Source organism: Colias eurytheme, chromosome 3 (genome assembly GCF_061535395.1).
Source record: "Colias eurytheme isolate Ceu_HAF_F1 chromosome 3, ilColEury1 Martin Lab GWU primary, whole genome shotgun sequence".
Lineage (NCBI taxonomy): Eukaryota > Metazoa > Arthropoda > Insecta > Lepidoptera > Pieridae > Colias > Colias eurytheme.
In genome coordinates this window covers 9,673,669-9,701,366 of record NC_142982.1, presented here as the reverse complement: position 1 = coordinate 9,701,366, position 27,698 = coordinate 9,673,669, and the positions used below count along the sequence as shown (strand labels likewise).

Below are 27,698 nucleotides of genomic sequence, written 5' to 3'. Positions count from 1 at the left end.
AAAACATTATAAAAAGATAATCAAAAACACACTATAAAACGTTACTCTATTCTACAATAAAAACACACGAAGGAACTTTATACATTAAAATATACTTAAGACATGGTGAAACTATTTACAAGGGGTTGTCGTCCGTAACATCCTCCCCCCGGCGCAGAACCTCGGAGCCCTCATTTAACGGGAGGACGACTAACCTCCTAACGGGTCGCCTAAAAATCCCCCCTTTGGTCCTTACGTCGGCGCTGCGTACCACCTTGTCCGTCCCTTCGTACACACGTTCTATTTGCCCTAAAGGCCACACGTTGCGCGGTAATATGCCGTCTGTTATCAACACCACGTCCCCTTTCTTGACGTTCGGTGTCGACCGTACCGCGTCTCCCCTCGGTGTAAGCGTAGGCAAATACTCCCTCACCCATCTAGCCCAGAAAGCGTCGGCTAGCGCTTGCGCAACCCTCCAAGCCCGCTTGTCCAACCGGTTACTGGAACCTATCACTGGCATACCGTCTGCCGTTCCTAGTAAGAAGTGGTTCGGAGTTAACGCTTCCGGGTCCTCAGGGTCGACTGAGACGTGCGTAAGCGGTCGCGAGTTTACCGTAAACTCGACCTCGTTCATTAACGTTTGTAGCACTTCGTCCCGGGGTGCCTGCTCGTTTAATACAACCGTTAATGCGCTCTTAACCGTACGGATTTGCCGCTCCCAGCTACCCCCTTGGTTGGGTGCGCCCGGGTCGATGAACCTCCACTTTGTTCTTTTTCCCAGTGCGCATCCTTCCAACTCTGGCAGCCACTCTGCGTAGGCGCGCCTTAATTCGACGTCGGAGCCGCGAAAGTTAGTACCGTTATCGCTCATTATAACCGCTGGCCACCCGCGTCGCGCGGCCATCCTACGTAATGCCATTATGGCTGAGTCCGTACTCAGGCTATGTAAGATCTCTAAATGTATCGCGCGCGTTGTCATACACGTGAATAGCATTCCCCACCGTTTCTCTCTGCGCCTACCTACCGTGACCGTCATCGGGCCGAAACAATCTACTCCTGTACTCGCGAATGGACGGGAATACATGTCTAGTCGTACCCGCGGTAGGTTGCCCTTTATGGGCACACTTGGGTTGCGTCTCTTCACCGTGCATGTGACCCATTTACTTATAACCGATTTTACTACGGCGCGTATACCTATTATCCAATACTTTTGCCGTAAATTATTAACTACGTGTTCGCGACCGATGTGAGCGTTTTCACTGTGTTCTTTAATGACGATGAGACGTGTGAGCGGGTGCTTGCCATCGAGTAGGACCGGCCGTTTTCTTAATTCAGGAACGTCGGCTGCGTTAATCCGTCCTCTCAAGCGCAATAGCCCGTCTTCGTCTATGCACACGTTCAACTTAAACGCGCGGCTAGTGCGCGGGACGCCTCTGCCGCACTCGAGCGCCTTGATTTCGTCTGCGAAGCTCTCTCGTTGCGCCTGCTTCAACAACGTCCGTTCTGCCTGCTCCATCAACGTTACGTCCATAGTTCGTATTTGCTTACGGCATTTAGCGACGAACAATAAAACGCGCGCTAACGCCCGGGCGCATCGGGTATACGTTGAGAACCGCGTTATGTCTATCAACGGTGTTTCTACTGTCGCGTGCGCTACGATTTCGCATGAAATTGTTGTTGGTTTTCCTACGCTCTCTTGGGGCCACGTCTCGGGCGATTCTAATAAGAATCGCGGTCCCCTAAACCAGCTGTTCGTGTTCGTAAGTGCGGTATTTCCTGCTCGTGTGGCGGCGTCCGCTACGTTCTTGTCTGTTGGTACCCATCGCCACTGCTTTGCGTTTGTTAACTCGGTGATCTCGGTAAGCCTGTGCGCTACGTACGGCGTGTATCGCGCGGATTCGTTCCTAATCCAATGCAGTGCTGTTTTCGAATCGCTCCAGAATGTAGCTTCGCACGGTTCCCGATGCTCGCGCATAATTGACTCCGCTAGGCGTGCGCCTATTAGGCACGCCTGCAGCTCGAGCCGCGGTATCGTTTGCGCCTTCATGGGAGCTACTCTGGCTTTTCCTGCGATCAGCGCCACGGACACGCTGCCGTCATGGTTCACAAATCGCCAGTACGCGACCGCCGCATACGCCTGCTCGCTCGCGTCGCAAAACACATGTAATTGCCTACTTGCTATCTCTTTCTTTTCATAACAGCGCGGCAACCTCAACGCTTCTATGTACCGTATATCTGATAACCATTCGCTGAAGGCTTCCGCCTCCTCGACAGGCAATGGTTCGTCCCACGCGACTTGTTTGCGCCACAGCCCCTGCAACATGATCTTGGCTGTGACCGTATACGGGCTCAACAAGCCGAGTGGGTCGAATAACGCCATAACCGTCGCTAGCGCCTCTCGTTTTGTTGGTACGCGTTGCCCGTTCTTAATGTCGCCCGGAATCCTATTCATTGCCGTATTAAATGCTAACTCATCGCTACCCGATAACCACAAGATGCCTAGCGTTTTTTCATATGCGTGGGCGTTGGCGCCTAGCTCACGCGGAGCGCCGGCTCTATCCTCTCTACATACAGGTGCGAGTAACTCCTCTATGTTCGCGCTCCATCCTGCTAAATGGAAACCCGCGCGTTCGTAGACTTCTCTAACCTCCTGTATAGTGCGGGCGGCCACTTCCGCGGAGCTGAAGCTATCCAGCCAGTCGTCCATGTAGTGATTAAGCGTGATGGCCTCGTAAGCTAGTGCGTGGGATTCTTGATGATCTTGAGCGCATTTATTACGCACGCTGTGTGCTAAGAAAGGCGAACTCCTCGCTCCGAATATCATGGATGTCATGACGTATTTCTGCGGCGGACCTACTCGGTCGTCCCCTCGCCACAGAAAATGCTGCACCGCCACGTCTTCCGGACGTATTTTTATTCGCAAAAACATATCTCTTATGTCGGCCGATACTGCCACGGGCCGTTCCCGGAAGCGAAATAATACGCCGTTGAGCGATTGTAACAAGTCGGGCCCATCCAATAATACGTCATTGAGGCAGCGGCCTCCCACGCGCGCTGCCGCGTCGAATACTAGCCGCATCTTACCCGGTTTGTTCGGGTTCGTTACCGCGAAATGCGGCAAGTACCAAAGTCGCGTATCTAGTTCGTGCGTCGCGTGTGCGCTGCCTTCACACTTCTTGGCGTATCCTTCCTTGATGAGCCTGTCTATCTGCGCCGTATAATCCGTTTTAAAAGACGGCGATCTATCCATTTTCAACTCGATTCCTTGTAATCGTCGCCGGGCCGCTTCGTAGCTAGGTGGCATTATTATATCGCTATTCTTCCAAGGCAGTCCCACCTCATAATGCCCGTCCCTCAGCGCGACCGACGATTCGAAGGCTCGTACCGCGCGTTCATCTAACTCGCACGGTTTCACACGCATTGAAATACCTAACGCGTCTATTCCGAAATGTGCTTCCACTCTATCGCGCAGGTTTTCGTCCTCTGTGTTACTTTTAAATTCCTTATCGCTCACGACGTGTAACACCCTCTCATCGTCCCGCGTTATCGATCGGCGCGGCGCGGTCCCATGAATGACCCATCCTAACTGGGTAAGTGACGCCGCCGGTTCGTCATTCCCGCCGACCAATAAGCGTCGCGAAACGATTAAGTGCCAGTTGTCCGTTCCAATTAGTATTTTAGGCGTCGCGTTTTCGTAGCACAAGTCACGTGACCTTAACGATGTTAGGTGCGAGTGTACTAGATACTCGGCTCGCACCGTCTGACTACCGATACGCAAATCTCTCATCGTATGCGCTTTTATTTGTTTGAAATCGCTCTGGCCGCGGCCGCGTATACTAATCTCTACTTTCCTGCTTTCGTTCTCATTCGTAGCAGACGAGATACCCCTTATACTTAGCGGCTGCGTTGGCCCCTGTGCGCGCACGATGTTTGCGAGTTCATCGTCTATCAAGGTGACTGTGGACCCTTCATCCAGTAGCGCGTACGTCTCTACTTCACCGCCAGCGCCTCTGACGGTGATAGGACAAACTTTAAGTAGTACTTTACTGAGAGCCGTCGTGGCGTGGATGGACGCCGTATGTACGGCTACGTCCTCGCTGTGTTCGCTTTCACGTTCGCTATTTTTCTTTTCTTGTAAATGTAATAACGCGTGATGACCTTCCCGGCACTCCTCTGTGCCACAGCGTTTTGCTTTGCATCGAAAACGTCTGTGTTTGCTATTCAGACACTGGAAACATACGTGTGTCTCTTTCGCCCATTCCCATCGTTTTTGAACTGGCATCGCTAATAGCTTTTTACACGTAAACGTCTTATGCTCCGCCCCGCAACAAAAGCATACGTCCTTACTCTCCACCGCCGCGGTGGCGTATACTTTCATCGGTTTGCGTTCGTTACGTTGTGCCGGCTCGTTATACCTACCGATGCTTCGACCGCCTATAGCGAGCCCCGAGGACGCGAAAGTGTGCCTTAGACTCCTATCCGCCTCTCGCATAAGGAAGCGTGATAGTGTCGTAATCTCTGGCTCCGCGTAATTTCCATGGTCTTCCGCGTAATCGCACCAGCGTGACCGCATGTGCGGGCTCAACTTGTCTACTACAGTTCGCGCTAACATCGGGTTTTGCAAGTATCCTCGCTCATCTAGACACGATATTATCGTAACTATATTTTGCAATTTTATCGCGAACTGATTTATTTCGTTGGGCGTGGTCCCTAAACGCGGCAGACGCTTAATGTCCTCTAAAGCGCCGTCTATAATAACCTCCGGTCTTCCAAAACATTGCTCTAATGTCTTTAGTATAACGTCCGGGTCGTTCGCTGTAAACAATAACGCGGATACGGCTTGCCTCGCTTCTCCTTTTAAGCAAGACCTTAAGCGTGCTATATTCTCGCTTGCCGTGAACCTATACTGCGCGTTTGTTTCTACATACGCTGCTTTAAACGGTAGCCATTCGCCCGGGGCCCCGTTAAAGCCTGGCAACTCCATAGCTTGCCTTGACGTCGGTCGATTCCTTGTTAGCTGCTCTAACGTAACCGCGAGTTTTTCTATATCGCTCTGTCGCCGCGGCGACGGTGATCGTTGGTCCCTATGCCTATCCGGTACGCGACGAGACGTCAGCTCACGAATCCCTGTAGTACTCCGCCGTGCCTCTGGCGAGTGGTTCCGCGGCGTCTTCGCCTCTGCTCCTATCGCGGCTCTGGGGATTTCCGGCTCCCCCCGTGGCATACTTCGCTCTAACCAATCGTTCACGCGATGATTAATAATCTCTCCCTCAACGCTTTCCCTATCTGTTTCTTCCCGAATATCGACGACGTCCGCCTCGAGTCGTTTTCGTTCTAAATCGGCCTCGATGCGTAGCTCTTCCCGCCTAAATGCAGCTAGCTTTTCCGCGGTTTCTAACTCTCGCCGTTTGATCCTAGCCGTTACGCTCGCCGACGAGCGTTGTGATCTAACCGATGGCGCCGCGGTGCGCCTAGCTTGCGTTCCTACTATCGTCGCGGGTGTCGTCATCGCGGGTGTCGTCGTGCCTACCCCAACGTGTGTGTCCGGGACTTCAAAGGTGTCGGCCGATGCCGACGCAGGACCTTCGGCGTGTACCCTATTCGCGTCCCCCGTAGTCTGACTGCGCGTTGTTGGCATCTTCTTCGGGCGCTGGTGCCCCCCTACCTGCCTAACTGGCCCTAACAGACCTTCAGGAGGGCTCGGCTTGCACCGAGATATGCTCCTTCAGGGATGGAATATAAGGATAGGAAAGGGAGGGCCTACCCGGCAGAGAGTGCTGGAAAGTACTGGGTGCTCTGTCACCGGCGGGAGTGTCCGGTGCTTTTGGCAGTACCTACAGTCCGGTCCCAATACCGTCCAACACCTTACCGGCGTAGCAGTGCTTTTCGGTTCGACGCCCGTTGCGCCTTTCGACTGAACCGGCAGTGTCACACCACGCACTGCACCACTGTCTTGCAACAGCGTTAAGCTCTGAATTCACAGCCTTTGACACCGTTAGGTGCTGTGAATTAGAGGCGCGGTGAAAACCGCGTTTTTTAATTGAAGCTGGATCACCACGATGCCGCTGACTCGCCGCGCTGACTCGCTGCGCTGGCTTGCTGCGTTGCTCGCTGTGCTGGCTCGCTGCGCTGACTCGTTGCGCCGCTCTGCACTGCAAACGCCTGCCCGTCGCACCGTTGGGTGATCTTGATGTTACTTGGGTCTCTTCGGTCTTCAACCAGGTCTTCTTAACGCTCGTACCGGTTTCTTATTGATCCGGCTTCCGAAGGGCCAACCTCTATGGGGGGCCAATTGGGGATATAATAAAACCCGCCTTTTCTTAATTCAGTGGACTGTATTTCTTCTTAATAACGATGTACAATTTCTTGATAATAACGACGTACAATTTCTTCTTAATAACGACGTACAATAGCTTCTTATTACTATATACAATAGTAGTAGGTACGCTGAGCGACGACTGTTGACCATGAGACTTCTTGCTTCTTGCTGTTGCTCAAGTGATGAGCTCTTGACTGTGCGGAGTGGTGTGTATTATGCGGTCAAAAGTCGTTTCTCTTATACAAAACTATAGGGATTACTCCCGACGGTGGGTAAGACGCCGTACCCCGTAGGCTAGAGGTGCATTTTTACACAGTATACACCCGACGGTGGTAAAAGTGCCGCGTGCGTCTACCGAAATGAATTTACTACGTTATACTTTACATAGACTCGATATAATAATAAAATATAGCAAAATAACAACGTATTATAAACTCTCTAATTACATACAATAATATCACACTAAAACATTATAAAAAGATAATCAAAAACACACTATAAAACGTTACTCTATTCTACAATAAAAACACACGAAGGAACTTTATACATTAAAATATACTTAAGACATGGTGAAACTATTTACAAGGGGTTGTCGTCCGTAACAAGTAATTTCTCGCTTTCGTAACTAAATACCATTCGAATAGCTTTCAGTGTCCCAAAAACCCAATTAGGTTTTGACCTAGGTTATCTAAATCGAGAAATTGGTGTGTACCTACAGAGTACAAATAATATATTGTCATTTCATAATAGGTTTGAGATATTTCATTTGTCAGCATACGCAATGATAAAATACTTATGAATAAATTATACCTACATATTTCGATTTTGCTGTTACTTAAGCCGCAATTATAAGTACGTTGAAGCAAATATTTTTTATAAACAGAAAATGCGATATGATCATTATAATATGTAACTTACGTACAGAATCTTTCAAATAGCCGTATATAAAGAGTTCATGTAGAATTCTTAGCACGCGATCAGTAAATTAGTCATGATTGTCATTGTTAAAGCATAGATTTGTTCAGTCTGTCACAACTACTATTTTTTCTATTTCATTTTAAATAGCTTTTAATACCCAGAAGCGTAGTACGAGGTCAACGTTTGCAGACTATTTTGCCAAAGAGCTTATCGAATCGCTTAAACCATGAAAGTGTATTATTAGCGCACAAAAGATAAAGCAGATATTCTATTGAATCAAATACAAAAAACAAAACAAAGAAATGGAAAGGGTAATGTCTAGATTTCGAATACATAAAAATAGAACGAACTTTTGAAAGTGTAGATACCATTTACTTGTTATATTTTGAGCTTTTTGCGACCCGAGTTTTCACTTTTTGAGTAATTATGATTTTGAAGGGTATCCGTATAACAAAATACATGGTAATTGTATATTGAGAGAGAATAGTTCATAAGATAGTATTTTTAATTTATGAAATTATAATGGTTGTTTTCAATTACATATTTGGTCTATAATTCACTTAATGCCACCGCACGTCCGTACTTCCTTTCACAAAGGTGATAGGCTAATTACGATTCGAGATTCACTATCGTACAATTTATTGCAATGTTATGCTTAAAATTACATTTCATGAATGTCTTTTTGATCATAATATTGGAATAATTCATACTTAAATATATGAATTATGTAATAACGTAAACATAAATAACTCTATAATATGAAAACTATGAAATACGAATTATTCTGTCGAAAAGACCGCTAAAACTGGCTTCTAGTTTATGTAGATCTGTGGATATTTATGTCAATTCAAAAACATTGCACAGATAATACAAAGTAGTGTCATAAAATATGCAGCGTAAATGCAGCGAGAGCAGATTATGTAAAACGGAACAGGTCTGAAGGATTGGATGTGGGTCGTCGAGCTTTCCAACACGGTGCATAACCTCAGCCCATACCAATAAGAAGTATCAAGTACCGTCAAATGTGGCTACTTGACCTTTACTTGGCAACTTGACCACACCTTCCGTTTAACAACAAAATATCAAATTTTGTAGAATTGAAAGCAAATTGACCTAACGTATCGATGTTGGTAGGTTTTTAAAATATTAATTGGCAACATATTTTAATTTTAAAGCGGTAACGCTGTTGGTTCTCGCAATATAACGTATCGAAGTGTGACTGTGACTAAGGATCTTTTGCCGGTGTCAGTATTATTATGTTTGTAGAGCTTAAACTGCACATCTCAGGTGAGTACAGTTTTGATATGTTGTGTAATAAACCCTAGAGATTGATTTAACAGTGGGAACTATCCAATTTTAGGCTCATCTGTCGAAATATTTGCTTGGGCATTGATGCCTCAGGTTAGGTCAAGTTGCCATTGACCGCTGCGTGGCAACTTGACCGACGCCTAGGGTTGACACAAAAAAATAACGTGACTGCATTTTTTCCTTTTTTATCTGTTTCGAGTTTTGCATAGTAAAATCAATAAATTTGCTGCAAATTTCGAACAATCCAGATACTTATACTATCTTTGATGACAACGATTTAGCATATTTCTAATGAAAAACAAATGTTTCCTTACCTATTAATAAATACCTATAAGTATTGAGTAATATACATAAACATATGTATTAAATTTAGTTTAATAAATAAATAGTTCATTAAAATTTGTGTCTTGTTTGTGACAACCCTATCCGACATGTAATGCTTTGTATGAAATCATTACAAATCCCGTGGCAACTTGACCAGGTAGCCAGAGCCTAACAGTTTATTGTAAAGCTTCGGGCTGCAATATTTAAAAAGTCGAAGACTTAAAAAGTAATAGCAACTTAGCCTAAAACAAGAATGTTAAGCATCTACCTATGAAAACTGATGTGCAAGGTCAAGATACCACATCAGTGTCAACTTGACCTGTATTACGTTTATTAGTAAATAATGTCAGATTCAATATATTTTAAAGAAATACCTAGTAAAAGTGAATGATGAAATCATTCATGACATGAACAAATCGTAAAATGTTAATAAAAGTTTAACATAAATAAGTTAGCTAAGAAAAAGTAAAAAAATGTGGTCAAGTAGCCACATTTGACCGGTACTAATAGAGTTTAGTTCGTGTTTATTGCTTTTTTCAAGACTCGTTCGGAACTCATCCTATTATAAGATATATAAAAGGTAACTTAGGCAACAGCTATAAGACAAAAATTAAATTATTTTGAAAAGGATGTTTGTCATTCATGTAATAATAAAATATTAGTTCTAATTTACTGATAACGAATACCAGGGGTAGACGTAGATCGCTTTATTATGTAAAAAAAACATTCACTTGCTTCATATCCAATTTCAAAATTTTTAATTCCTTAGGCACGGTGTAAAAAGTATTTAAAAACTTAACCAAAATAAGAGTTACATAATCTGTGCATGATGTAAAAAAGTTAAGTAATCCAGTTGCCGCGCCTGTACTTTCCCTGCGCCGATCCCACATCTTACATATTTTAAGATATGTCTCATTGACAAGTGCATTAACCAGCATATGACTGTTATAACTTTCTTTTATATTAAACATTAAATAGGATATAGGACATCCTCCCAGTATTTAAAGATTTTATTCTTATTTGTTACTATCGCTTTAGATAATAATTGGATTATAAATACTTCGTAGAACAACTTATTTGAATACAAGTGGAGTAAATAATAGTAATAAGTAGTTCTGTTTTCCATGGAAGAAATCTGCTCTCACGATCATGACCTTGAATAAATAGTGTAATTGAGTAGGACAGATTACATCCGGAATAGTGACAACGAAATTGGCGGGTGCGGGAAAATTAATTTGTCATTCGACCTTTAATTTTTGTTTTATCTGTATTTGATTACGTATTTTCAATGGAAGCGTTATTGAAAAACATTTATCTGTCTATATGTAACACTAGCTGCGCCCTTCGGTTTTATCCGCGTCGCTCCATTCCTGTTGGTCTTAGTGTGATGATATAGATTATAGAGCCTCCTCGATAAATGGGCTATTTAACACCGAAATAATTGTTTAAATCAGACCTGTAGTTCTTGAGATTAGTGCGTTCAAACAAACAAACTCTTCAGCTTTATAATATTAGTTTAGATTTATTTTAAGTTTCTGTATATTTTTTTAATTTAATAGTATTCTATTAATTGTTGTATCGTACGTTTGTGAGCTGTTTACAATTAAAGAGAGAGAAAAATTATATGTTTACACGTAATAAATACGCACGTATATGGCATAAAAATGATCGACATTGAATAGGCTGTATAATGACTAAGCAATTTACGTTTTGCTGTGATAGAAAATTGTTTCGTTGTCCGCCTGTCCACTAATTGTGACAGCAAGGTCGACGAGAGCTAACGACTGTATTTAGCTTACGTGTTTTTATATGTAGGGGATTGGTAAATAATAGATGAAATGAGATCTTAGTTGATGTAAAACGATTTAGCATTTGTTTTGGTTATTTAGCTGAATAACAATAATATAGAGAAATTGGCTCTACAATTTTTATATGTTAATTATTTAGGGTTTGAATGCATGTGTTATGTAAATAAAGAATGAATGTTTCATTTTTGCGAATTCTTTCTGATCTTAAAATGTATGAAGTGAAGAAATGTGAAATCCAATTAATAATATTTTAAGTTTAAAGGTTAAGTAATCAAGTATTTACGTTCACTATACAGTGGGTACCAAACCAAACATGTATGTAACTTCAAAATATTCCAATAAAAGGGTATGATTGTTTTATTTTTTAAAGCGGATGCAACGACTGGTTCCAACGGCCTTTGGAGAATATGAATGTCATACAAATTATATAATACAGAAAGTTTTTTTTAAGCTTAATAAACTTTAGTTTCGGTTGGTAGAGTTGCAAAAATTATTTCGGTACATTCATGAAAAATGTTTGCACTCTTTAATATTTAATAGTTTGACATGTATTGAAATAAATATAGTTTTAATTTGCAAACAATGTCATTAATAAAGGCGTTGAATTGTTAATGAACACTTACAAAATCTTTAGCACTTAGAGGCAGGAGATATGTAAGTTTGTAATTAGAGTTATTGTTGTATACACATTATACTCATTAAGATGTTACGGTAAGTGAACAATATGCTATTATTAAAGTACATATTACATATTTATTAACTTGCATGTACATTGTACACTCGCATCGAGCAGTACTGAGGTGAGGCAAGCTGTGAGGCTATGTGGTAAATTGTAAGACTAAAGAATGGTTAATATAATATAATAAAGGGGACATATTTGTTTGTTTCTTGCAATTGAATACGAAAGCTACAGATAGACTTTATTAACTCTGGTTTTCTCGGGCAAATCCGGGATAGCAACAATGATCATAATTTATAAGAAATTGTAAGAAAGTTAACCCGAACTAAATAGTACAATTATTACTATTAGGGTCCTCTGGTATTAAAAATATCATGTCGCATAACTCATAAGAAAGAATTCTAACAATTTTATTAATATAAAAAAAAATAGTGATACGAGACGAGAATAAGCTTATTATATTTTAAGTAATTGATGATCGATATAACATTGACGTGTAAAAGTGCTCGGAAAAATTACCTTAGTATCCTTTTCAAGTTTCCGCCTTATTGTATTATTAAACACTGTAAAAACTCTATTAACATAACCATTAACCTTTTTTCCTGTTTGTGTGATTAGAAAAAATTTAACGGCAATTTTATTCTAAAGTTTTGCATTGCAAACCATGAATATTGAATGTTTTATAAATATTTATTGCTATAATTACTTGGATAATTAATTATTGTCGTCTAATCAGGTACAATTATAATATTTTTTATATCATTACGGTTCATCTATGAGCATGAGTTCAAAAGCAAAAGCATGTTAGCTTTACATTCTTCTTGAAAAACACTTATGCAAGAGTCACTAATTCTTTATTTGCAAAATCGCCTACAAATCACTTTAAAAGTAACACAAGCAGATTCCAGTACTTACCAAGGAAGAACAGGATATCAAAAAGCTCGGCGTAGCGGAGCAGTGTCACAGAAGTTTCGTTTGTAGTTCGATTGGGCACTCGTTTAATTGATTTCACAACGTGAAAACATTTCGAAATATCGATTATTCGTTAAAGTTATCGATTTAGTTTTGTACACGTTCACAGTCACAGATCGCACCTCACTACCTGCGGAAAAATAAAACTATCTGTTAAGTATGTCAGTGCAGTGTAAACAAAATAATTGTAAGAATAATTACGGTCAAGTAAAGTGTACGGTTATATACTAGTTTGATTAAATATTTTTTTTTTCACATTTAAAGTTACATAGGTTGGTTGAAAAATATCACTCCTTAGGGAAAAGGACGTTCATTTTTACCGTTTTTGCTTGTATGGTTTTGTCTTATAAATTTGTGCAATTTATTAGTTTAATAAACTCGTTTTACGTTTAAATATGCCGTTAAATATAATAACCAAGGTTTTCATTGACATTAGTAATAAAGCGGATTTAAATTATAAACAATATAAAGTTTATAACTTGCAATCTTTTAGACATTTTGAAAGCTATTTCAAGGTAACTGTAGTCGTGACTAACCGTTTATTGGCTGTTACTTATGTGTTTAGTGCATATAGTGATTATATAAGATATAGGATGCGAAGATCTTCGCTGTTAAGTCGTAAATTATTATAAAATATCGCCAATTTGCATTAATATCATCTTAATATACAAGAGATCTCTTGTTATGAAGTATCAACGAAAATATGCATTACTATCACTAAGTACATAGTATAAAACAAAGTCTATTTCCCTGTCCCTATATCCCTATGTATGCAAAAATCTTTAAAACTACGCAACAGATTTTGGTGATTTTTTTAGATAGAGTGGTTCAAGAAGAAGGTTTTAGTACATATATAATTTATTAGGTTTTAGACAAAGCAGGCAAAGCCGCAGGCGGAAAGCTAGTAAAATTATAAACATAAATTGAAGATTATTTCTTAAAAGTTATTGATAAATAGAAATTGTACCTCTTTTACATCTCTCACGCAAATAAATATCACGAGATTGCTATTTTTAAGAGATTGGATAAGTAGATCTTATAGTTAATTTTGGTCTAGACTATTTCGTATGCAGAAGGTAAACAAGAAACTGGTTGCTTTTAAATAAGTATTTAAAAAGAAAGAATACTAAAATTATTGTTCAACTCGAGTCGTTAAGGTGCAGCTTAGAGGACAGGCTAATATCAACTCGAAATTACCATAAGGCAATGAATATAGACGTTAGTTGTGCTTCTAGAAACGTAATCTATACTAATATTATAAAGCTGAAGAGTTTGTTTGTTTGTTTGAACGCGCTAATCTCGGGAACTACTGGTCCGATTTCAAAAATTCTTTCGGTGTTAGATAGCCCATTAATCGAGGAAGGCTATAGGCTATATTATATCGGAGCGGAGCCACGCGGGTGATCCCGCACGCAACAGCTAGTATACATATAAATATGTATAAAAACTTAAATACGGTTATTTTCCAACCGTACAATATGCTTTTGAAAGATAATGGGTGTAAACTTTATAACAATTGCTTAAGTTCAAACAGGTACAAAGTAAATATTCTTGTAGGAGCAATTACTAATTCTGTAAAGTTACATTTATGAGTAAAAACAAAGGTCAATTACACTGCTTTGTGCACAATCTCTTGTTAGATAAAGAAATTACAAAACCCCGCGTAGGTCTTTATGCGCACATAATATACTGGTTTAATAATTAATTAATATTAAATGGAACAAAACACTCTATTTTTAAAAGAAACTGGTTCATGATTCAAATTATTTTTTTTGGCTGTTTTTGGTGCCGTTTTTTGTTTTAAAAATAAAACGTATTTAAGTGTAGGGATTTTTTCCTACACTTAAATACGTTCTTTGTTTTTGCTTTTACGTTCGACTACATATCTATAACGAAAATAAGTAATATTCTAAGTTTGCTAAGTTTTCATTACATATAATTTAAATAGATTAATTTAATTTTAAACGTTCGAGCATACTTGAAAAATATTTTTATTGGCATCAAGGTTTGTAGCTCAAATATCGGTCGCGAAAGGACTTAGTGTGGTCAAACAGACCTTGCTGCGGTATGACACCTAATAGTTAAGTTTGAATTATTGTTTTATGATTGAACTGTTTTTAAATACATACTATAATTATTATTTGACCGCCTCCTCGGTACAGTGGTTGACGCGTCAGCGTAACACCGAGGGGTCCTGGGTTCGATTCCCGGTGGAGACGCAGAAAAAAAAAATGTCTTGGTCTGGTGGACACAAGGACACAGAAGGCTGATCACTTACTTGTCCCTAAAGAAAATCGATCAGTGAAACAGATGTATAATGCATCTGCCCCTTACCCCACTAGGGGGCATGGGACTTCACTTATAATTATTAATTAGTTATTTGAATGCTTAGAGCGATGGTTTCTATGAAAATGGAAATATTGTAAAGTTTCAAAAATTACAGGGTATATTTTAATCAATTTGTAGAGTGTTGATATCAGTAAGTATCTCTACCTAATAGTCAATGCTAGACATAATTTATGCACTAATAAATAAGTAACCATTTACTTATTTAAAATAAATATTCTACAAAAGGGTTTATTTGCTTTTAATTAATTAGTAATATTTTTCAATTATTAATATTATATTGATTGAATGATCAATAATTAAATCTCGATGACACTTGTTATTAAAAATTAACATAATTATTCATAAAATTGCAATTAAAACGCAATCATCCATGTTATGCTCTTTATGAGTGTTATGTAAGAAAAATATTTAAAATAAATATTGATGTGATAAAAGATATTCCATGGAATTCGTCATGGAATTATTAGTACATTTATCCTTATTAACTATCACAATATTATTTTTTTTGGTATGTTATTTCGCATCTGAATCTAAAATAATGAATAATTTTATTCGCATTTTATAAATTCCATTGCATTCAATATTATTTTATTATTACAAAGACATGCGCATTGAAATATTTGATCGTCATTATAACATAGATTAAGACATTGTAATGTAAAATAGGTTTTTTATGATAACATTTAATATGGTTTAATTCGCTAGTTATCATATAGTATATCTAAGTTCATAATTCATTATTGCGTAGTCAAACAAAGATGTAACTTTTAACTTTACGGAAAGATATAAAAAGGAAATATAACCGATAATTGTGCCCAAAATAACATTAAGAAAATATTGGAATATTCCTCTTGAACCGGAATAACGAAGTTCTTATGAATTTTAATGTTCTGAACTTATGCATAAATTAAAGAGATTTTTTGCATATTATGTTTATGTTTTAATAGGTAAATGAGATTTGATTGAATGTAAACATAATTAAAATTGCATGTAAAAATCTAAAAATTATTATGCGGAGATGTGCATTTTTTACGTACCTATGCGTTTTCTTCGGTTTGTTTTTTCTACATATAAAATTGTATTTATATGTTGTGTTTAATTTTGTAAATAATTTAAGGTACATTACCATTAATTATTTATGTATAATTAACAAAATTAATAGATGTAAATTTCACTATTTCATTTGCTATACTAGGGTCTGTGCTCATCTAGAGATAATGTTATATTTAGAATAACTTTACTTGGACGATGTAAAATTGATTTTTACCTTTGTGTTACTTTTTTACAGCAATAAACATATCAATAACTCTCATATTATGCTATGCCAAAGATGTTCAAGGATTTGTAAAATTGAAAAAATGCCAACGATAATAACAACCAATACCGCGGCCGTAAAATCAAAAATAAAGTTTTCCGTTAACGTTCGGAATCTCAATTGGAGGTTTAAAATGTCAAATTGAGCGGTTGACCTCGTTACGAATTGTTGACCCACTCGTGGCACCTGACCAGTAGTTACCGAGGTTTTACGTAATATGTTACAAACATATGAATGATCTGTTTGATTTGAGGCACAATTGTGATATATGTTTTGCCATCAGCAAAATAGGAAGTCGTTTGAACGAACTTTCCCGTGAAAATGGTAATGCGTAGGCATTAAATATTTATATGCGAATGTCATGAATATTATTTTTGATAAAACTATTTTTTATATAATGAAATTAAAGAGCGTATAAAGAGCTATTATATAGGAATAAAAATGTTTAAATGCATCAATTAGTAGATATTACATTTATCATTTAATATTTAATACATAATATACAAAGCAATTAAAGCTTTTTAATTCAAAAAGATGCACTTAATTCATATATATATTTTCCCTAATTCTTATGCAAGTATTAAAATCATATCTTATTTACTCGTGTCTCATAATACTAAACGCGAAATAAAAAGTAAATATTTTTATGTAGTGCTATTTGGGATTTACCTTTATAAAAGAGTCATAATTTAATAACAATTGAAGTATGCATTAGAAGTTGCATTACTGTTTTATTTATTACGATGGTCACTTTGTGTTGAGAATTAATTATGGAGCCTCGTGTGACGATATGGCACGTCATCACCTGTCAAGCGTCAACACTCAACATTAAAATGAAGCGTGATCAAAGGTAATTAAATTACTTTAAGTTTTTTAATTATAAAGCATAGGTACATAATACTTTACTGATTTGTAATTTTCTGAAGTATCGTTTGTGAAGTTTTTTTATACACACACTTAAAAATTGATTCATAGAAATGTTAAGTTAATTAATAACAATATGTCTAATCTAAATCCTAAATAATATAAAAAAAAAGGATAGAATAGATAAGTAAGGCGCGACTCATATCACTTATTGACTATTTCAGATATTTTAAAATTGCATTAAATTTAATCAAAATAACAAAAAATAGCTTTCGCCGTTAAATATTTTTGAAGAAGAGCAGACATCGTATTATGAAGAACATACCAGTGCAGGCTTGTAGCCTAAGGCGGCCAATTGGCCGTAATTTTTCTTTCGATTTGTGGTGTTATTATAAATTTTTTATGCTGTTCATTTTTTTCAACAGTCGCAAAAACATGTTTTGTTTTTTCTTTTTTGTGATGGAAAAAATTATCTTATTTTAATATGCCTAGAATGTAAAATCGTAGTTTGGAGGTTTTTTACAGAACGAGTTTCAAAAAGGATAACGCTCACTCACACAGCACACTATATCTACACGTCGGGGGAGTTTCATTCATAGACGTCACACATAGGTTGGCGACTGTATGGTGACGGTGACAGTGTTCTAAACTTTATAGATTTCATCGACTCATTCATAGGTTCTTAAATTTAGACCACGCTTTTTTGTACTACGGCTAAGGTATCCCATTATTAAACAATTATTATGTCTATCTGTAAGTGGATACAAACCTTAAAAAGGAAAAATATCTAAAGTACGTTACGCCGTTACTATTTAGTTATAACCAGCCTTTTTTATATATAGAAAAGATAATAAAAAAGATAATAATAATTTTTTATATACATGTGGCTTTCTATATCATAAAGACATCCAAAAAATGGTGCTAAAATATTTTCAAATATCCTTTGCAATGGATACGTAGGCACACACGTAAGATGTTTTAGCATAATCGTGTTTAAACAAATATTAGGTTTCCCGGCTCCTTGTTAAGAACTGGTTGATAATCGTGTAACTAAGAAGCTGTTTATTGTTAGCTTGCTCAAAATTTATAATATTATTTATTTTATTATTTCAGTAAGGATGGACATAATAGGCTGGATAGAGAAAAATATATATTTTTTATATTTTCTGTGGAAGAGTAATTAATAACTTTATTAAAAAAAAAGGATATTTCTTTTATTATAGGCAATAAAGGAAGTTATGAAATGCACAAGGAATCAATCTAAAGTAGTATAATAAACATATAAAGTATAATAATCGGGCCTATAAAAAGTGGTATTGCATTTATGTAAAAATCGCCTTTGCCTGTCACGCGAGCCCATAAATATTTATAAGCGACTATTACCAATTAAAGCAGAGTAAAAAATCTATTTGGCAATTGGGAGCCAATTCATTAGAGCAGTAAATGGTGCCTGACTAGTGTTTGTGTCCGAAATAACTCTTGAAAGTAAGCGGTGGTTGTCGACCGGTCTCCCGAAGGCCAACGGGCGTGCGCTTTGTCTAATGACGGCGTTTGTCATAAGCGACAGCGGTTTTGTAGAACTTTGTATGGGTAACTCACTTGTGTGCAAACATAGGGACACCGTGATGTCGAGAAGCAGTATTAATTCCAGTGTGGTAATGCCACCAGACTACAGATTATATACTTTTTGACCACAATGGAAGCAGCTGCTTTATGACGTCACGACTTTCGGTAACCCCAATGTGTCACAGATTTGCGTGCAAAGGTTACCACGTGACATACGAATATGCGCAGCGAAAATGCAATTAAACATTTGCAAATGTTAAACTTGTTGGTTTTGTGTATTCGTACGAATGTGAGTGACTGGTGTTAGACATGGAGAGAGGCAGAGAAGAATAACGAATGAAGAATGCGATCAAGGAAGTTACCAAAATCAAGGATGATAAATTTTTAATGAATCTGGCTGTTTTATGAATAGACGATGGTAACTCGTAACTAATTTGGTTGTAAGATATTATAGATCGTGCGGATCGGATTGTTGCGAATTACGGATTTTCCTTTTTTTTCAAGATTGGCATAATTATTGATCGAGGTTTAACCATTTTTGAAATCTGTTTTTATTAATAAATATATTCTGGTTATTTGTAAAATTGGAACTAAGAACGTGCTTTCAACATCAACGTTATAAGATACTATGTCCCTAGTTAGTTTTCGTCATAATCTTTTAATGTGGTCATAGGCAGGTTTAAACCCGAGTAGCCATATTAATGTCGGTAATCGCAAGATCTTGTCAACAACACCGTATCGAAAGGTGCAGAAATACTGCAGTAAAAACGCATACTGCACCACTCCCCCACCGATATGTGTTTGTCTCGTTCACTCTTATCCTATTACGCCACTATCTCGCTCTAACAAGAAAAGTTTCCAAAGCTGTTGTTAGTAAATAAATTTGTATCGAAATCCTTTCAAAACAATGATATTTAGTAACTGATTTATTTTCTGAATTGTTATTACAATAGTCGACACATGACATTATTATAGTTTACCTGTAATTTTAACATTGAAAATGTTAAAGACATTTTGAAATAATAGTTTATAGTGTTTATGGTTGATAATTGAAGTGAAACTACTTTATCGGGGTTGGAAAAAAATTTAGTGTAACATTTTTTCGTTACGCGTGACATTTTTCCGTTACGCGCCATCCTTTTCTTATCCCTACCACGATTGATTTTAATTGTGATTGACGTATTTCTGTAAAGTTGAATACCTATAGTAAATATTTTTTCGAAAAATAAGGTCATAAAGAAGTTTCACTTCTTACGTGTGTACAGTGTACACTAGTACACGCACACCTTTTTTTATATTTTTAAGATAGGTAAAAGATATATTTCTCTTTCAAAAGAGAATGATAGTTCAAATTTGGATAGAATACGTAACTAAGGAATTGCTTTATCGATACAGGAAATTCATTTTAGAGGGTGAGTCACAAGCTTTAACGGACATACAGACATTGTTATTGTTAGGAATAAGAAATAAATTTATATATTTTATTGATTTTATTGCGTTTTCATTAATAACATTGACTCACTTTTTACACATTCGTATAAGGAATCTGTAATAATTTTTAAAGTCTATACTTAGCACAAATTGGTTTTAATAATTTATAAACTTCAGATATTAAACCAAATAATATAAATATATCTAGGTAAAATAAATTGATAAGATTTTTCTCTAAAAATCTGAATTTGTCTCATTTATTCAACGACATGTAGATATTATTTAAATTCACATTAAATATCTACAAATGTCCAAGAAGTAAATATTATTCGAAAATGTCTCGATATAATGGGTTTCAATAACTTTGTTTTCGTATCCTAATTCGAGATTACCACAAGGTCAAAACGAACCTGTTTTTATTTTTAGTCTCTTTAGAGAATTCTCAACAAAACACCGAAATGTTTTCCATAGTTTTTGTTGTACCATTTTTGGGCAACACGAAGGTTGTTTATTGGAAGCTAAAATTCCAAATTTAAGGACCCATAATGTTATTGCTTGGGATTGTTCAAGCCGGTTGCTAATCTAGAACATGGTATGGGTCACAGAATGTTAGGTCACACACACAGTTGAAGATAATGAAGCCCGTATTAGACTGTTTCAAGATACATAGCTTATTTTAAGACGATTAAATTTTTATGCCTGCCTATCGAAGTACATGTTTTAAAGGTATTATTTTTGCATTTAATGAGGCTTGAATTTGATTGCCACTTTTTTAAAGTTGACCGCAAATCTTCGAATAAAGTTGATATTTTTTCGTCCAATACAATGTTGCCAGGTTATTTAATAAATTCTACAGATAAAGAAATTACGAACAATTGAACTAAGCTACAGATTAAGCGGGATACCTGTTACATAAATTATCATTATTTATAATTTAAATTATGTAAGCGGGCAACTGCGCAACAAACGTAAAATGTAGGAGTTGTGTGAAGAAATTAAATAAATCATATTATTTATACATTTACTGCACGTTTATCTGATTGTTGAAGACGTGACGATTATTCTTTTTTATTATCGAACTGTGAAAACTTTGGTAATATTTGAATTATGTAACTGATAATACATATATTATGTAGCCTTGCGTTCAGGTGACAATTATTATTATTTTTAAGATGGGTTTTAGTAGAATGAACAAATTGTATTAGCAAAAGTCAAAACGTATATAATATTAATTAAAATTATTCGACTTTAAATTTTATTTCAAGCTAATTTGTAGCTAAGAGGGACTTTTCCCTACAAAAAACACATTTATTAAATAAAAATTTCATTACAATTTAAAAACAGCTGTTGTTGCTGTTATCTTTGTAAATAATTACCTAATAAATAACGTTTCATATTCACTATACATTGAATTAAATTCAAAAGCGTTTATAAGTTTCAATATACCTCTATAATAATAAACCTTACAGTTATCTGCTAACGTATTTCAAGTTTTGGTCTAAATTCTCGTGATTGGATTTAACCTCGACTAATTCCGGGTATCGGCTATTGTATTTCAGAAATGTATTAGAAGGAAGGCCGAAATCTGTAAATTATAGACCGCCCGTACCCTCGTCATTGGCATGTTATAATATACCACTTTTTTAGATAATTAAGATAAATTATCGGAAATATATGCACTCTTTATTTAGTTCACTTGATTTATTAATCTGTAATGATAGAAAAATGACTTTTGTTCATATCGGTAGTTTGTACATTTGGCTCTATGTCAATATTTTGATATGTTGATGAAGTACACAGTCGGTACATTATAAAAATTAAGTAAGCTTTATAAACTTGAATATTTCCTTGACATCTATATATATGTATTATATTGGAAATGAAATGAAATAAGATAAAACTTTCCCCTTTATAGATTTAGTAATTTCAACGTTCGACCGGCTCTACCAAGCCTAAGTTATTAAATATATAATCAAATTTACTAAGATTGCGTCCAAAATATAATACCTACGTAATATCTATCTAATGAATACTCAAATCTACTCAAAATTTAATATGCTAATGCCTACCGGATTTCACCGTGAATATAACCGACGTTTAAATTATCATCCGTTGGTTATGTCAAACGTAACACACATAATGTCATCTTAAACAGCTGATTTAAACTCAACGACGGGGTTTTAGAGATCGGGGCTATTACCATACTGCTATAATTGCTATCATATTATACATTTAAGAATTTGTAGAGCAATGATTTTTAAAAAGTTACGTAAAGAATATCTAAAAACTCGTGTTTTAGTCATACATAGTTTCGATGTGGTTTAAGCACTTATTCAAAGCAAGATAAAGAAAACATAGGCATCAACTTTATTAACATAAATACACTATTTAACAACTTTAAACTATTATATCCTCCCTCTCTAGCCTAAAGTAGGTAGCTCTAGGGTTCGCTAAACTCTCCATTCTTAATATTAATATCATAAGCTGATTACCTACTTTTCGGTTAAGTTACAAAAATCTAAATAAACTGATTTATTGTATTAGGAGGATTATAGTAGGATATCACGCGTAATGTGTCCAGGTAGTTAGGATTATTGGATTAAACCCAGTGTAGCATTAAATCTTTCATTTGATATCTATCTATTTCTACAAATGTTAAAGCCTTAATAAGCGATTTGTAAGGTTTCTATACCCGCATGTAAAACTGAGGAGATAACATAGTACATATCTTTTACACATGTACAGAATATATATTTAAAAAAGCCGTAGAGTCTTGCTTGTTGACTTTTGTTATTATTACCTAGACGTTTTTTCGACAAAATTTAAGCAAAATTCTAGTTAGTGTGTATATCTTTTTAACCGACTTCATAAAAAAGGAGGAGGTTATCAATTCGGCCGGTATGTTTTTTTTATTTTTTTTTTATGTATGTACACCGATTACTCCGTGGTTTCTGAACCGATTTACGTGATTCTTTTTTTGTTCGATGCGGGATGGTGTCGAATTGGTCCCATAAAAATTTTATTCGGATAGGCCCAGTAGTTTTTATTTTATGAGCATTTTTGTCTGTATTTGTAAATGTTGCAAGTGCAAGTTTGAAGTCGGTTGTTTTTAACGCAGTTATTGACTTGTTAGTCTTTACACATATTTGAAAGCTCAGCTCAATTTCAGCTTTCAGATTTTTTGTTAAATAATAAATGCTTTTGTAGATAATGATGGTGTTAGATAGGACCACAGGTAAAAAAATCTGAGGCGTTTTTGATACCAGATACATAATTAATGTTTAAATTATATTATGCTCTATCTTTTTCACATAATTCTTGATACAATGCATTTCAAAAGTTTTGCATTTAAATATATGTTCAAGATGAATACTTGTTTAAAAATCCATAATAGAATTATATTTTCCTCCAATTTGAATACATTTAGAAAACTATTTGAATGCAATTGCAGCGAACATTTTTCACAAGGCCGTATAATTACTGTTGCACTTCCTGATATTAGAGTTTCATTGTTATTAACCAAAATTACTTAATACCGATTGAATTAATCGATTAGAGATTATTTTTGAAAGATCGTTTAAAAGGTGACGCAATGCCGTTGAAGTCTTTTCGCAAGACAAGTTTTTTCTTCAAATTCAAATTTAAAATAACTGATATTTGGGCTTATCGTTCGAGTATAGTATGCCACGGTCAGCAACAAATATAGCTTATACAAATGTAAATTTATTATCCATTAATAATATAAAATTTACTAATAATAAAATTTAAATAAATTATGTTGTAAAATTGAATTTCTGTGATACATTGAGAATTGTATTATGCAACACGTAAATTAATATTTATTGAATATAATATTTAAATCTTTAATGTATTTTTAAATGGTAGAGCTCTTTTCCAAAAACGCAAATAACCAACAAAACATTGTCGTGTGCTATTTGAAATAACGTGTAGATAGAATTTTATAATTAACAAAAATGGAAAAGATCAAAGAAACACATTACAATGTCAGCAGGTGTAGCAGGTGGCACACATTATTAAAAAAAAAATTAAGTAAGAAACCAATACAAAGACATGAATATTAATAAAAAAACTGTTAAAAACGTCATCTTATTATTATTACTAATCCGGTCAAATTAAGCATTTGAAATAAGGATAATTCCGACAAAGCCAAATTTTGGTGGGGAGCTGGAGTGTACCATAACAAATAAAAATTGAAAAGTCCCCACTTATCCCATGTGTGCTTCAAAAGTTATTCGGGGTCAAAGGTCAAAATTTGAGGTTTTTTGGATTTTCTCGAAAACCGTAAATTTTATAAAAAAAGACCTCAGACCAAAATTATAGATCTATTAATTCTCCACAAAAACGGTCTCTATGATTTTTTTCCCAAGAGTTACTTTTTCTGAGATATCGCGATTTGAAGAGATACATTATACATTTTGGTGACGGCTAATTTTAGGGAACGTTCCCATACTACGTAGCCTAGTTTTTAAGATTTTTCGACTCCTATCTCCCCTCGGTAACCACTTGTTGTATATGCAAAGACCCCCCTCCCCCTTCAAGTTTTTTACGTAGTAGTGACAAGTATGATTTTCAATCATTTCAGAAGAAGAAAGTGTAACAAAAAAAAATAATTTGAGTCAAATTTGTGTTTATTAATACACCGTCTATCACATAAGACTGCTTCATGCTTATAGTAATACGTCAGCGCCACTAGCTGTGAGTTTGAGAAGCATGCAAAATTGCGAGTCATATTCGACTATAGTCCGAAATTTCTAGTGACGAAATCGACTACGTAACAAGTCACCCCCCTTCCTCTCGTGACTGATCGTATTATTTTAAAGACCCCCTCCCCACCTAAACGGGTTACGAGGTATGGGTACGTTCCCTTACCACCAGTATTAGGTTTAAGAAATAGTTAATTATACTGAAATCAAGCATCAGCAAGCCTTTGAAACATTATCAGAACGATCTTTAGATAATTTTAACAGGGAATCTTTGAATTTTAGTGGGGTTACGTTATTTTCTAAGATGCTGAGCTTTCTTCAGTTTTTCTTCATTTCACATACTTAATTGCCACAAAATACTCTTTATTTTGTGGCAATTGAGTATGTGAAATGTAAATTTTCAAACCATAACCTTGATTCACTTACATAACCTGTTCCTCCTCACGTTTTCTTTTTACTGCAGCGATTGAAATTTTCTGGGTGTATAATTTTCTGCAATCCAAGTGTAGTTACTGATTTTTGAGTTCTTGAACCTAATCGTGATAAACTTGACCGTTCAATCTATACTAATATTATAAAGCTGAAGAGTTTGTTTGTTAGTATGTTTGTTTGAACGCGCTAATCTCGGGAACTACCGGTCCGATTAAAAAAATTCTTTCGGTGTTAGATAGCCCATTTATCGAGGAAGGCTATAGGCTATATATTATCACGCTAACGCTAAGACCAACAGGAGCAGAGCCACGCGGGTGAAACCATGCGGCACAGCTAGTAAGATATATAACGTGTCTCTTCAAATCGCGTTATCTCAGGAACGGTAACTCTTGCGAAAAAAATCATAGAGTCCATTTTTGTAGAAAATTATAAGATCTAGAACTTTCATCTGAGGTCTTTTTATATAAAATTTACAGTTTTCGAGAAAAACTAAAAAAAATCAGAAAGTTTGACCTTTGACCCCGAATAACTTTTGAAGCACACATTTGATAAGTGGGGACTTTTCAATTTTTATTTGTTATGGTACACTCCAGCTCCTCACCAAAATTTGGCTTTGTCGGAATTATCCTTATTTCAATACTATTTTCATGCTTATTTTGACCGGGCTATACTTAGTTTATCCAAATTTTAAACATAAATGTGATATTTCTAAGTTACACAAAAACAGTTGAACGTCCCGGCTACAATATCAAGCTTCAGGAACCGGAACAAAAAAGGAACAAGGAGCGAACATTTGCACGTCAAAAAAAAAACAACAAACCTGTATTTGAAACAAGGAACACAACACTGGCACAAAATCCAACAGTTTGTTCCACTGGCACTTTTAAAAAAATGTGATGGAACGAAAAAAAATTCAAAAAATGGAACGGTTAACGTTCGAATTCGAAGCGGCCGAGTTGGCGGTGCGCGCGCGAGTGGCGCCCGGTCACGTGCACCGGCGAGCGACCACCTGTAACCCTGCCGAGTTGGAAAGGTACGCACGTCACTATAGCCAAATAGCTCTTACCTCTTTCCGTCCTTTGTTGTGCGCTCAGTAGATCCTTGTTTTGACGGCTGCGTTCCAACAGGACTTCACGTTCACGCTTACAAATCAAGACAAATGCGGACAATGACAGATATGTGTAGTCTAAAATATTAATAAGCTAATTTTGCAAACTATTTTTTTTAAATGGTTGAAGATTAGACTTTTCTATTCAATTTCTACCGACACTCTGAGGTGAAAATCGGGAAAACACTGATAAAACAAAGCAAAAATGAATAATATAAACGACGATACTTCATAATTACCTAGTTACTGGAAATAAACAATAGTACAGTGATCTGGTGTTATTAAAATTAATGACTCTATTTCATAAAAAAACAAGGACAATGAAGTGATATTGATTTATTTGAGGAAGTAACATTCAATTGTCATTTATCATTAAAAGTTAGATAGTGTCGGTGACTCTATAGACGCAAAAATAAATACGGAAGTAATAGAAATAAAATCAAGAACATGCAGCATTTCTTTCGGATGTAAAAAAGTAAAAGTTCAATTGAATATTAAATATATTTCATCTGGTATAGGTACACGGTATATAAGGAAAGTAATATTAGGGGATGTGAAATGTCATAAAAATAAATTTATAGACTATAAGTTAATAGTAGAGTTCAGTAAAATTTTAAATACTGTGTGTTCCTGATATTTTTTGACTATAGTCTGAACGAACATTAAATAAATAACATTACATACATAGAACATTTCATACACAAAGAATAAACTTTTTTGGAAGGCCGTAAACAAACTATTGATTACTCTATAAATCAAATCAAGATCAAATCGTGTCAAATAACTACGTATGAAGGTTCAAAATAAGGCAAACACACAAAGACGAGTTCCTAATCATAAATATGAATGCTTTCGGGTTCCTTATCATTAATGAATATGTCTTCTACTTCTATTTCAGTATTTTATTGTATAATACACATATACCTATCAGCGACAATGTTACTATATTTTAGTGGAATAGTATTGGTCACCTATAAGATAAGGCTTTAATCATACCAAATGAAGCTTAATTTAAAATAATATTGTGTTTTCAAAACCAGCAGGGTTATATTAGAAGGGCATTGCGAAGCTCACGCAGGTAGCGCCTTATCTCCACTACTCAGAAAATGATTACGAGCCTAACATGTTTCTTGCATATATTGCAATGTCTGATAAAAGAATAATACAATAAAGACGTTTATAAGAATCGGTTATTGTTTATGTATTGGTTTGAAATGTTTTACAAAAATTTACGATAAGTTTCGGTGATAAGGGTACATTTACCAGACATTTGTTGTTGTTAGAATGTGTTCGGGTACAAGAATATTTTGTTAATTTTGAAAGATTTCCATGCAATTATAAAATTTATTCAATTTCTTTGTTTAGATCGTTAGTCATGAATAAAATTATGTTTATTTCAGCATAAATATACAGCATGAAGAATTTAGCCCGAACACATTTAATTAGCCCACAGCCCATAGGATAAAATAATTAATAATCATCGCGAAACTTTACTCAACAGTATTTCGAAAAATAATTCTAAAAACTAAACTGATACAAACAAATGTTGATTACGAAAGAGGAATACCCGTCTAAAGGTCGATCATTAGCACAAAAGCCATA

The 27,698-nt window shown here is 36.0% G+C and overlaps 2 protein-coding genes across 3 annotated transcripts in view; both read right to left on the bottom strand.

Annotated features, from left to right (window-relative positions):
* Window positions 1–25,992, bottom strand: part of LOC149909901 (uncharacterized) — a 62,744-nt gene extending 36,752 nt beyond the window's left edge. Inside the window, exons 1-2 of one of the 2 annotated variants that reach the window (XM_090120034.1) lie at window positions 25,809–25,992; window positions 12,251–12,437 (exon numbers count right to left, since the gene is read on the bottom strand). The gene's annotated coding sequence lies outside the window, so the exon portion shown is untranslated. The remainder of the gene's footprint in view (window positions 1–12,250; window positions 12,438–25,808) is intronic. The other variant, XM_090120035.1, reaches the window with a different exon arrangement.
* On the bottom strand, window positions 116–5,617 carry LOC149909902 (uncharacterized). Its single transcript, XM_090120206.1, has one exon. The coding sequence runs from the start codon at window positions 5,615–5,617 to the stop codon at window positions 116–118; it is 5,502 nt and encodes a 1,833-aa protein (XP_089976332.1).
* Window positions 25,993–27,698: the final 1,706 nt, after the last annotated feature.